Here is an 11,280-nt window from a genome sequence, read left to right on the forward strand (position 1 = left end):
CAGGTGCATCACCTTGCACTTGTCAGTGTTGAAACCCATCCTGTTCTCATCTGCCCACCCCTGTAACCTGTCTAGGTCTGATTGCAGCCTTCTAGCATGCCCACTGCCCCCCACATATTAGTGTCATCTGTGAATTTGAACAGGGTGCTTTTTACACCCTCGTCCAAGTCACTGATGAAGATGTTGAACAGTGAGGGCCTGAGGACTGAGCCCTGTGGAACCCCACTGCCCACACTCCTCCAGGTCGAATAGGACCCGTCCACCACCGCTCTCTGGGTGCAACCCTCCAGCCAGTTAGTGACCCAATTGCTTGTGTAGGTGTCAATGCTACAGTCCCCTAGTTTTTTAATGAGAATGGGGTAAAATACAGTGTTGAAGGCCTTCCTAAAGTCCAGAAATACTATGTTCACTGCTACACCTGCATCTAAGGATTTTGTGACCTGCTCATAGAAGGCCACCAGGTTGGTCTGACCATGTTGGTTGCCCCTAAGCATAATCTCCCCTGCTGGCCCCTCACGGACATGCACCAGGATAATTCTCTCAAAAAGCTTAATGAATCTCTAGTTGAATCTGGTTCCATATGCAACCTGGCTGAAGCAGGACAAAAGCAGCTCTTAAGCCCGCCCCCACCCCTGCCCCAGGATCAACTGAGGACAGCAGCAATGGCTGGTGGGGGAGGGGGGAATGAGCAGGGAGAGGAGGGAAGGGGAGGGAATGTACCACTGAGACTAGAACAGAAGGGAGGGGAGAGAGAAGATTCTTACCTTCTTGAGGGACTTCAAAAAGGCTCCCTACTGGCTCCTGAGGCATGTGCCAGTAGGCTGGAAGCCAGGGTACAGGCATCCCTACAGCACAGATTGCTACTCCTGCACCAGCACCCCTTTCCAAAATCCTGGGTAGACTCATACTTAGATGTGAAAAAAATAGTACAAAGACATGGAATACAAATCCATTTTTTCTTAACTGTATGTATTAGCTACTACTGAAGGAAAGATAATAGGTGTTAGATCTCCAGCTCCCTGTCAGAATTGTATGTCTGATACTTGGCATTGTTTAAAAGACAAAAAAATGTCTTTCAGCAAACCAGCTAATTTCTTATTGAATTAATTAGCCATAAGTAGAGCCAATTTTGGGGAGGAGGAAAGACAAGAAAAAACCCTCTGCACTCTTCTGTACCATGGAAACAAGAAAATGTTTGTTAATCCAAAAGTACCTTTAAAACACATCCAATAAGACTGTCTAGTTTCACAGTAAAGCAACAAGCCAGAGGGTCAGAAATATAGCCAAAGCCTGGCTTTGCCTGTAGATATGAATGCATTTTGTTCTTTGTTTCTGCCTCAGGAGCATAACTAGATCTCCAGCTTCACTGTACTCTAACATCACTCTAAATGTGTTAAGAAGCCCTAACATCTACTAAAAATTGAATTTTTCTCCTCAGGCAACTTTTAAAGTGGTACCTGCAGGATACTAGAAAAAGTGAAAATATTATTATAGTGTTTACTAGTCACAACTACTGTAGTTGAGATTACACAATAGTTTCCATTATAAAAGTATTTTACCCCAACATTTCCAAAATTTCTTCTCTGGACATAGGAAGTTCTGTACCTGGCCTTTAAACAAAAATTCCACTGACCATTTTTTAATAATGTGTATGGACACACACACACGCACGTATATATAAAGTACACACTCATTACCCAGTTTAATAATAGTATAACTAGACTTTTTGTCAGAAGAAAGAACTGAACTGCTGAAGCTCAGAGCCCGGAAGTTGGCCCAGATATTAAAATGGGTCTAGGCATCAGGCTCCAGCAGAGTAATTCATGAACTCAGATTAAGTGCCTAAATTTCCTGCACAGTGGACGTGAACATTTAGGCATAGGCATAAGTAACAAGTTAATAAACCCTCGGCAAAACCTCCAGAGTCTGGGGTAGAGGTGGGAGTAAACATAGTGTCCCTGCATGCAGCTGCTGCAACTTGGATTGGGGAAAAAACCTGCTGCTGCCCCCTTTAAGTCAGCACTCAAGCCTGATGCTCTGCTCACCTAGCCTTGCTTATGCCACCGCAGTTACATAAGAATGAGCTTCACAACAGCTAAAATGATGAATGGGCAGCAGTTCTGATTTGGCCAGGAAGAAAATGCTGAAGAGTTGGGTCTGTTTGGAATCCTGCCTCTACCCTTTGGCACCTAACTAAAGATCAGAGTTAGGCAACTATGATATGAGAGTGAGTCACAGCTTGCATTTTGATGCCTAAATCAGCCCTTGGGTACAGGATTGGTGATATCCACATTTTATGTAGCAGCTAGCTAAATGAGAAACCTGGACTCCAAGCTCAGTGTAGAAGAGAATGCAAAAACAACCCAGGGAGAGGCAGTCCTGGATTCTAGTCCCTGGTGCCAACACTGTTTATGTAATTCATGCAATGATTCTTTAATGCCAAAACACATAAACAGTCTTTGGGGCCAAAAATCAAGGTCTGCCCTTTCCCAGGTAAATACCCTCACCACTGGGCTGTAGTGTTATGTTCTCTCATTTGCTGTTCTTGTGGCCCCATGACTCTTGCCTTCTTTTCTGCAGTGGTCCAGCTTCAATACGAGGAATAGAGGGCACCCCCATCCTGAATAGGGATGGGGGTGCTACATCCTCCAGCTGAATAGGGCCTAGAACCCAGAGCTCCCACTTTCCTCAGTAAGTACTTTAACCATTAAACTATTATATAAAAGATGGGCCACCATGGCAACAACTCTATTGCCTCCTCAGCCAGGTTTCTGAGCAGACATCACTATGCCTACTGTACCTGGCATTGAGTTCAATGCTCTTAGGGTCTGTTAGGCCTACTTAGAGCAGGCCTATCAGATTGTTTCCCCTCCTTCAGGTGATGTGGGATTCATAAACTAGGTGTCTTTGCACCTAAGTGGCCTTAGGCAGGGGATGAATGCTAGGACACTCAGCTCAACAAAGACAGTGACAGATCTGGGCATATACAGTAACCAAACTTTAGGTATATAAAAACTTTTCTGATGAGAACTTGAAATACCAACTGCCTCTCTGGCATTCAGACAGTTAGGCAGAATAATGGTAGATTCCTCACTTGGATTTGGCCATAATTTCCATTTAAACTTCACTCTCAAAGAAGAACATTTGAAAAATATGAAGAAAACTGCATAAACCATTTTAGAGCCCCGATGCAAAGGACTTGAGCACATAACATCACTTTAAGCATATGAGTAGTCCCATTTAATGGAACTCCTTAAAGTTACACAGGTACTTAAGTGCTTTGTACTTAAGTACACCAGTGGTTTAAAATGTCAACAGTGATCAGCAATCCTATGCTTAGGCTCCCCATGTTGCTAATACTGATGAGATTAGCCATAGTATTTTTTTATTATTTCCCTAGTGTACACAAGACCCACATGGACTATGACAGTTCAGAACTGATATAAATTGATGTGAATTACATATTGGTGTGAGACCCACTATGTAGGTATGTAAATCTAAAAGAATCCAGAAGGAATCTATGTTAGTATAATACATTAAGTGCGCCATCACAAGATGTCAGTTATATTAATCTAGGCTACCTCTAGACTGAGGGTTGTTATCTCTTGTGATTTTATCAAGAGTCTTGAGCTATTTAGTATTTTCCGTAAATCTCCATCCCTTGGGCTTACTGCCATGCACTAGAAGTTCAGCTTTCATTTAAAAATATAGCCTTCGCAAGTTCAGAGAAAAACTGGAAAATGTGACTTGAATGTGAAACTCAAAATTCAGAAACAAATAAAAAGAGTATCAAGCTTATTATTTGTAACTAATTATTTTAAGCCAATCTAAATATGTTTAATGCCCCCGGTCGGTAACGCCTTGCATTTGACTTTATATGTACTAAATCCTATTGTATCAGAAATTATGAAAAAGTATTAACTTAAAAAGTGCAAGTGGGCAGGTGGGTTTCTTAATGATTGATTACATATTGTAATTGTAAACAAACTACTAGAAAGCAATTGATTAACCAGTGGAACAACTTAGCAACTCCTGAAGTTTGCTAATCAAGAGTGGATGCCATTCTGGAAGATACATCTTTTAGTCCAACACAAGTTATTGGACTCCCAAAAACAGAAGTAACTGGGAAAAATCCTATGGTTTTGTAGAATAGATGATCTAATAGTCCCTTTTGCCTTAAAAATCTATTAATTACACCATATATACTTACATTGTTTCAGAGCATCTTTCTTGTCTCAGAAAGACTGATGATTACATGACATTCTCATATTGATATAGGGATGTTCAACATTTTCTCTTCTATACTTTTACACAATTGCTGAAATCCCAAGAGCGGGTTTTTTGCAGTGGTTCTACTTTAGGTGTTCTCAGGCTCACAACATGACATTTGCTTTCAGTTTCTTGCAACATCAGCCTCAAAATGTTAAAGCTTGGAAATATCTGACATCTTATGTCCAATTGGTAAAAAAAATCTAAGAGCACAGCAAAGAAAAACAGACTGAATTAAATAGGAAAAAGGGAGAGGAACAGAGAGATATAAAGCCAAATGTGACAGAGACATTTAGGAGACAGAGGGCATGTCTACACATGCATTTACTGCATAGTAAGCAGTTTTTTGGGCCAGTGTCTACATGTGCAACCATTAAAGCACAGTAATGCTGCATGTGGACTGATTTGATACTAAAGTTAGCCCAAGTTAGTCCACACACACAATGTTACAGCACACATGTGCGTTGCTATGCAGTAATTAATCGGGCATAAGTCACCATAGTTACTGCACAGTACAAGCGTGCACATACAGATGTGTACCTGTACTGCACAGTAATTTTCAGTTACTGAGCAGTAATCTAAAGTACTGCGCAGTAAATGTTCACATGTAGATGTGCTCAATGATTGCACAAAGTCAGAGTAGAATAGGCTGAGAATAAAGAAAAACAAACCTTTTTAAATAACACTGAAAAAAAGTGGGGGCACTGGGGCAGGGCACCTTTGGTGTCTATCAATTTAAGGGCAGAAAACAGGCAGCAGCCAGATGCCTGATAAGGGTAGCTATTTTGGACCCGGAGATATAAGTTGGGCTGCAGTTTGCTGCAAGAGGAAAGAGGGAACATCAGGCTGAGAGGCTGATCTGGGAATATCAGGAGGTAAGGGCAGGGGCTATGGGGTGGAGGTCACCCTTTGTTTTGGGTAAGATGTAAAACTGCACCCTGCCAGGGAAGCGGGGGGAGCTCCTAGTGGTGTGGGAGCCCCCAGGAAATGCCAGGCCAGTTACCTCTTTGGTGAAGGCGGGTTGGGGCACCTTATAACCCCAGCCCCACATGCCTGGAGTTGTTCTAACAAGCAGGGGGAGCCCAGGTTTGTTAAGGAGCCCTGAGGCGGCACCTGGGGCTGTGCGCAGGCGGCAGGGGAAAAGCCTGGGGGTGATGACTAGAGAGAACCTGGGAGAGAGAGAGGCGATGAGTAATCAGACTCAGTGAGAGGGGTGACAACTAGAGCGGCCCCGTGAGTGTGGGTGAGTGAGGAGGCCCAGTGGAGGCATAGTGGCCTGGTGACGGGCCAGGAGCAAAGTAGGCCAGCAGTTGTAGAATTCCTCAGTCAGTGCTCAGGTGAGGGTAGCGGGAGACACCCAAAAGACTGTGCCAGGGCTGACCAAGGCATGGAGAGCTAAGCCCGAAGCTGGGTGAGGCCAGGCAGGATGAGTGTGGCCCAGGAGAGAGAGCAGTATGAAAGAAGCTGGGTAAGAGCCAGTGCAGTGAGTGGGACCCTGGTGACAGGGTGGTGTGGGAGTGGCCCTCTGGGGCTGTAGGGTAGAGCTACAACTGTGCCCAGTTTGTTCCAGCCATAGGCCGGAGAGGGAACCCACACAGAGCATGGAGCATCTGTGGGGCATGGGACCCATGGAGAGGAGGTTGGAATGGGTATTAAGGCCCTTGTCAGCAGGGCAAAATAATGGATAGCCTGCCGCCTTAGTAACAACTCTTGTATTTTTCCATCAAGGCATGACAGGACAGCTGGCAGAGACCCGACAAGGAGGCCACCCTGTTACAGGCAGAAATACAGAAATGCATAACATTAAGAACAAGACTAAGAATAGAAAATATGAGCCTGATCCTGCAAATACCTATTCATATGGATAGAGCCTTGCATATGTGTAGTTTAATTAGTGGGTCTACTTGTGTGAATAAAGTGATGTGCATGCCCATTATTAATTCTCTCTCTGTGTACATCTCTAAAACATTTAATAAGGCACTTAAACTCAGATGAAGAAAAAAATTTAAAATAATAAGACCCAAGAGAAACCCTAACCATGAAACCTTGTAGAAGCCTGCAACAAGTTCTAGGAATACCCTAAAGGCTAATTACTTGACAATACAATGGATGTTATTGTTCTGTCAGAACCACAATATGTAAACTGCTATTTGTATGTTATGCTTTAGAGCACTGGTTAACTGGCAGAAATGAAGACCAAGAAAAGTGGCTAATGATTTCAGATGGTCCAACTTTGAGGATCCTGACAGACCTCTAAACAGGAGCCTGCCAGTCTGAAATAGCAGTTAGGAAGGCGCGTGAACTGCTTTTATTCAGTTAATTGTAGGATTGCTTCTGAAACCTAACAAGGCTAGTTCCTTCACCACTGTATCAGCCAATCATTTTTAAAAGAGAACTAATACTTATTACCTCCTAAGGCTATCAGGAAGACTACTTAAATAGGTGGGAATTTCAGGAATGATTAATTAAAAGTTAGCCATCCCCTCTCCTATTGATTTTTCCGTAAGAGTGAGATGTCCAACTCACTTGGGAACAAGTCTATCTACTAATATGCAATCCATTTCCATATTGGAACATCTCAAAATCTTCAGTATACTTACTCTTATGATACCCTTCTGGGGCAGGGAAATATTACTATTTCTATTTTATGGACAGAGAAATTTATAGAGGAACTATGATTTGTCTAGGATCAAACAGGATATTTTGCAACATATGCAAGATCTTGATTAAAAAAAAACTCAATAAAAGGGGTTGTGTTTCTTTAATATCTAAAATGTAAATAAATTATAAATTAATTATCTTAAAAGTACTGAAAAATACCAGAACATTACAAGCATTACCCAGAGAAACCACTATGAACTCTGCACTGAGGATGCCTGCTGTTGGAGTTCCAAAGTGGCGCAAAACCATAGTATCCATTCATGGATGCCTAAGGAGTATAAGTAGTCAGAAACAGTCAATATCTCTCTAGCTGGACAATAGATTCTTTCATCTCCATTTTTTTTCTAACCAACAGTACATTTAAGTAGATAGGGTACAGGTGCAGAAGTTGAGAGGCCTGAGTTCTGTTACCAGATCTCCCTGGGACCATTTGGCAATTAGTTCAACTTCACTGTGCCTCAGTCTCCTAATTCATAGAGTAGGAATAATGATAGAACTCAAAAGCGCTTTTACCTAAAAAACTAAATATGAATGATCATAATTTTAAATATGGAACACAGTAATAGTTTGAGACTGAATTATAACTTGCTCTATCTCCATATGAGTCAGAAGTCTACCAACAAAGAGTTGAACACCAGTATCCTGTCTGCCAAAAAAGCCAAGGAAAACACATCACAATACTCTGTGCTCTACACTAGCAAATTATGATTATTATTCTTGGTTCTTACTTATAAAATTCTATGAGGCTAAGTCAGAGCCAATTTACTTCAAAGTTACCTCTCAGTGCAAGTCACCACGGTAACTGCATTTATCAGGACTACTTTGGCTGACAGATTTTGATTCTAATTTGTTGAAGGCTCTCAGTTGTGGAATGTGTTACCATTAGAAATCAGGATGAACAAAAAATCTTACTGCTATGTTATTACAATGCAATATATTTTTTTAGTATTCCCCTGACATTTTTGCAATGAAGTGGCCCTAGCAGAGATTCTCATCTAGGATGCCACAGCACCCTGAGGTGCCAAGAGATCTTTTCAAGGGTGTCCCCAAGTGCAAGAAGATAAGCAAGGTGTGAGGAGATAAGCAGTTAAGTGCAGGCTCAGGCTGGTCCCTTCCTGGCTCCTCAGAAAGAAGGAGAAGTGGTGTTTTTGGAATGGGATGCCACTTAATTCACAGAAATTATGGAAGGTTGCCTTGAGTCTAAAACTTGTTGAAAACCACCAAGCCCTCCACAGAGAGAGAGCAGAGGAAGGAAAAGGAGAGGAAACCCAGCCTATGGCCAACTCTCTTCTACAAAGAGACCTGCAACTTCTGCACAGATCTGTTGCTCAAGGTTTGGACTCTTTTAAGTTACGGCAAGACCCATCAGCGAGCCGTGGTAGAGATCATCCTCAAATGGAAGGATTCTCCATGACAAGTTGTGTTCTTGAAAAGAAACCCTAAATTTAACAATGCTGTTATAAAGACCATAAAGCTTAATGAATGTAAGAAAAACATTTTGAATTGAGGTAATTACTGTTTCTTAACTTCCCTCAGATGCCTAAGCCCTATAATACTGAGGGCTTTAGGAATGTCTGCAATATCAGCCTCAAACTTCTCCTCACAGCTCTGCACAAGTGTTTTGGACAATTGCACTACCTCATGATTTCTCACCCCAGTTAAGCGCTTGAACATGACATTGGTCACTACTGAGCTGACCGGACAGCTAGCATTTGGAGCCTGCAAATAAGCAGCACTGGACACTAGTACAGGTCTCTGTGGCAAGAAGGAAAAGCAGGAGTAGTAGACATCTGTCTGTCTTGCAAGACAACTGTCTGTCTTGCTGAACATCTGTTGGTGAAGCTACAGAGCCCAGTTCCTGACTGACGCGCCCTTCTGCACTTATCGTGTGAAGCTCATGTGAAACAATCCTGAATGTGCTGTAGGCTTCTTTCCACACTGTGCAATGTTTGAGAAAGATTATGTGAAGAAAAGCAAAGTGGCGACAACAGTGCAGCATGTGCTTCCCTCATCTTTGGATGCCAAAGAGGGGCAATCGGTACTTGCGCTGGCCACATGTCTATGTGGGGCAGCTGTTCTCAGCCATTTTGGACTTGAGACACAGAGCCCTTGCTAGACTAGAGGCAGCCCACAGGACATGGCAACTTGCAGCCCTCACTTCTTTTCTGACTAGGGAACAGTAATGGAGCAGCTCTTCTGCAGCAAAGCCGTCCAGGAGACCACACCTTTGAAGGGATGCCAGGGGGACGGGTACAAATGCATTAAATTAAGGGCTCTGACATGTGCTGCTGGTCCAAAAGTATTGCCCAATTCACCAGTCTTGTGTGCGGTAGTTCCTGGGGACGGAGGAGGGAGCTAATGACATGTACTGCCTGAGTCCCCAGGCAGTGTTGCCAGGTCTGAAATATGAAATTATTGTATTGGAAGCTCAATACTACCATAGTTTTTCAGCAAGTATTGTACACTGAAAAATCATCCCAATGAGTATGCAAGTAGGTAGGCAAATAAGTCTTCTCATTTACTTTATATTGCTCACTATAAGCAGTGTGTGAATTAACAGGGAGCTGGGGATGGGGAGGGGCTGAGCCCCCCCAGCCCCCCACCGGAGAGGACGACAACTGTAAGATTTGAAAAATTATAAGGGGTGAGGGGTGTCAAGCAGTCCCTGATCAGATTGCTCCTTCACTTAGGTGGACTTGTTAATCAATGAACCAGTTTAATTTTTTTTTACAGACCCCACAAGAATCAAAGTATCATTCAGCCCCTGACTGGGTCATGCAAGTGGGAACATTTCTTTATTTCAAGGCAAGCAGACACAAGAAACTGCCAACAGCCAACCTGAACCTTGGTTAAGACTCCCTGAGAGTGACTTCAGTTTTGCATAGGATGCAGCAGTGAGCTGCTACCTCAAAAACATCTGAACACTTTTCCCATGCTTGATCACCAGGGATCCTGGTTTTCTTGGATTTAAAAAAATCCCCAATTTTCAGTTAAAAAAAAAGTAACCCTAAATCCACATTTTTCTGTGGTTTACATGAAACACCACTAATATATAGATAGGTAGATAGGTAGGTAGATACCTCTATCTAGCTATAGAGGTGTTTCATTTTAATTACAGAAAAATGTGGATTTGGGCTTAGTTTTTTTAACTGAAAATTGGGGATTTTTTTTTAATCGGAGAAAATCAAGATCCCTGTTAATACTACAAAAACTGCAATGGAAGTATCGTATAAATGCGATAACGATGGCACACCTGGCAACCCTATCCTCAGGGACCTGCGCCACACACTGATGACAGAAGCCCCCCGGAAAAACGCCGCCAGCCACAGCACTCGGCTTTATCAGCGCCCGCCCCTCGGGGGCGCTGCCGTAGCAATGGCTCAGTGGGCGGTTGGACAAAACTGGGCCGCTCTGGCGTGGAGGAGGGGCCGGAGCCCCTCGCGCCCCTGTTCCCCACCCTCGGCGCTGGAAACCGCACAGCCCCGCCCTGCACGCGGGGGCGGGGCTGGCCCGGCAAACGCAGCCGCTCCCCTCCCCCCCTCGGGCGCATGCGCAGAACGGGTGCAGCCGCGCGCGGGGCAGCGCCCGCTGGGGAGAGGGGGTAAAAAGAGGGCGGTTGTGTGCTTGTTCCGGAGTGGAAAGGGCCCTCGGGCGGCCCTGGTGCCCCTCCGGTGGGTGGAGGTGGGGTCGGGGCTGGGCTCTTACCCGCGGCGGCTCCCTCCTTCTCCTCCGCCATGGCCGCCCAGAGCTGTCGCCATGGCAGCGTGGGGTGCGCCCGGCCGAGGCGGAGGCCCGCGTACGCCGCGAGACTGGGGGTAGTTTAACCGTCTCCCCCTCCCCCACAACGGCAATTCCGTCCCGCGGGCCGGGCACGGCCTGCGCCACAGCTGGGGAGCCATCTCCGGATCCCCCCACCCCGTGCACTTGGAGCTAAATGCCGGGGTGACGGCAATGCGCCTCCCTCCCCGCCCCGGATCTCGCCGGGCCGCGCCACCCGCTCTCGGGTGTGGGGGGGAGAAACCGTGTTTCTTGCAAGTTGGGCCGCCACAGACAACAGGGTGTAGTCGTCCTCGCAGACTAACCCTACTCGATGTAATAATGTATGTGTATATGTGCACGCACCTGAATATAGATGTTCATCTAAACAGGGCTCACATAATATGTGCCTTGTGGTGTATACGCATGCACACATGCATAACGCAAGGCCTGTTTAATGGTAGGTGATAGGCAGCCCAAAATGGATGCACATCCAATGTGTTAAAGGGCTCCCAGGGCCTGTTTCATATAGATAGGTAGCTGTAGAAATAGATAGGTTTATATCGATACCTATATGTTTGTATATGTGTGTGT

The 11,280-nt window shown here is 44.6% G+C and overlaps 1 protein-coding gene across 1 annotated transcript in view; it reads right to left on the minus strand.

The window, feature by feature from the left end:
• The window catches only part of EFCAB2 (EF-hand calcium binding domain 2), a 56,628-nt gene extending 45,808 nt beyond the window's left edge, over positions 1-10,820 (minus strand). The window contains exon 1 of the mRNA XM_019549761.1: positions 10,636-10,820. Coding sequence (XP_019405306.1) covers positions 10,636-10,666 — 31 coding nt within the window. The 5' untranslated portion in view covers positions 10,667-10,820. The remainder of the gene's footprint in view (positions 1-10,635) is intronic.
• Between the last annotated feature and the right edge of the window lie 460 nt (positions 10,821-11,280).

The sequence above is a fragment of the Crocodylus porosus genome, unplaced genomic scaffold, assembly GCF_001723895.1.
Source record: "Crocodylus porosus isolate Cpor-Errol unplaced genomic scaffold, CroPor_comp1, whole genome shotgun sequence".
Lineage (NCBI taxonomy): Eukaryota > Metazoa > Chordata > Crocodylia > Crocodylidae > Crocodylus > Crocodylus porosus.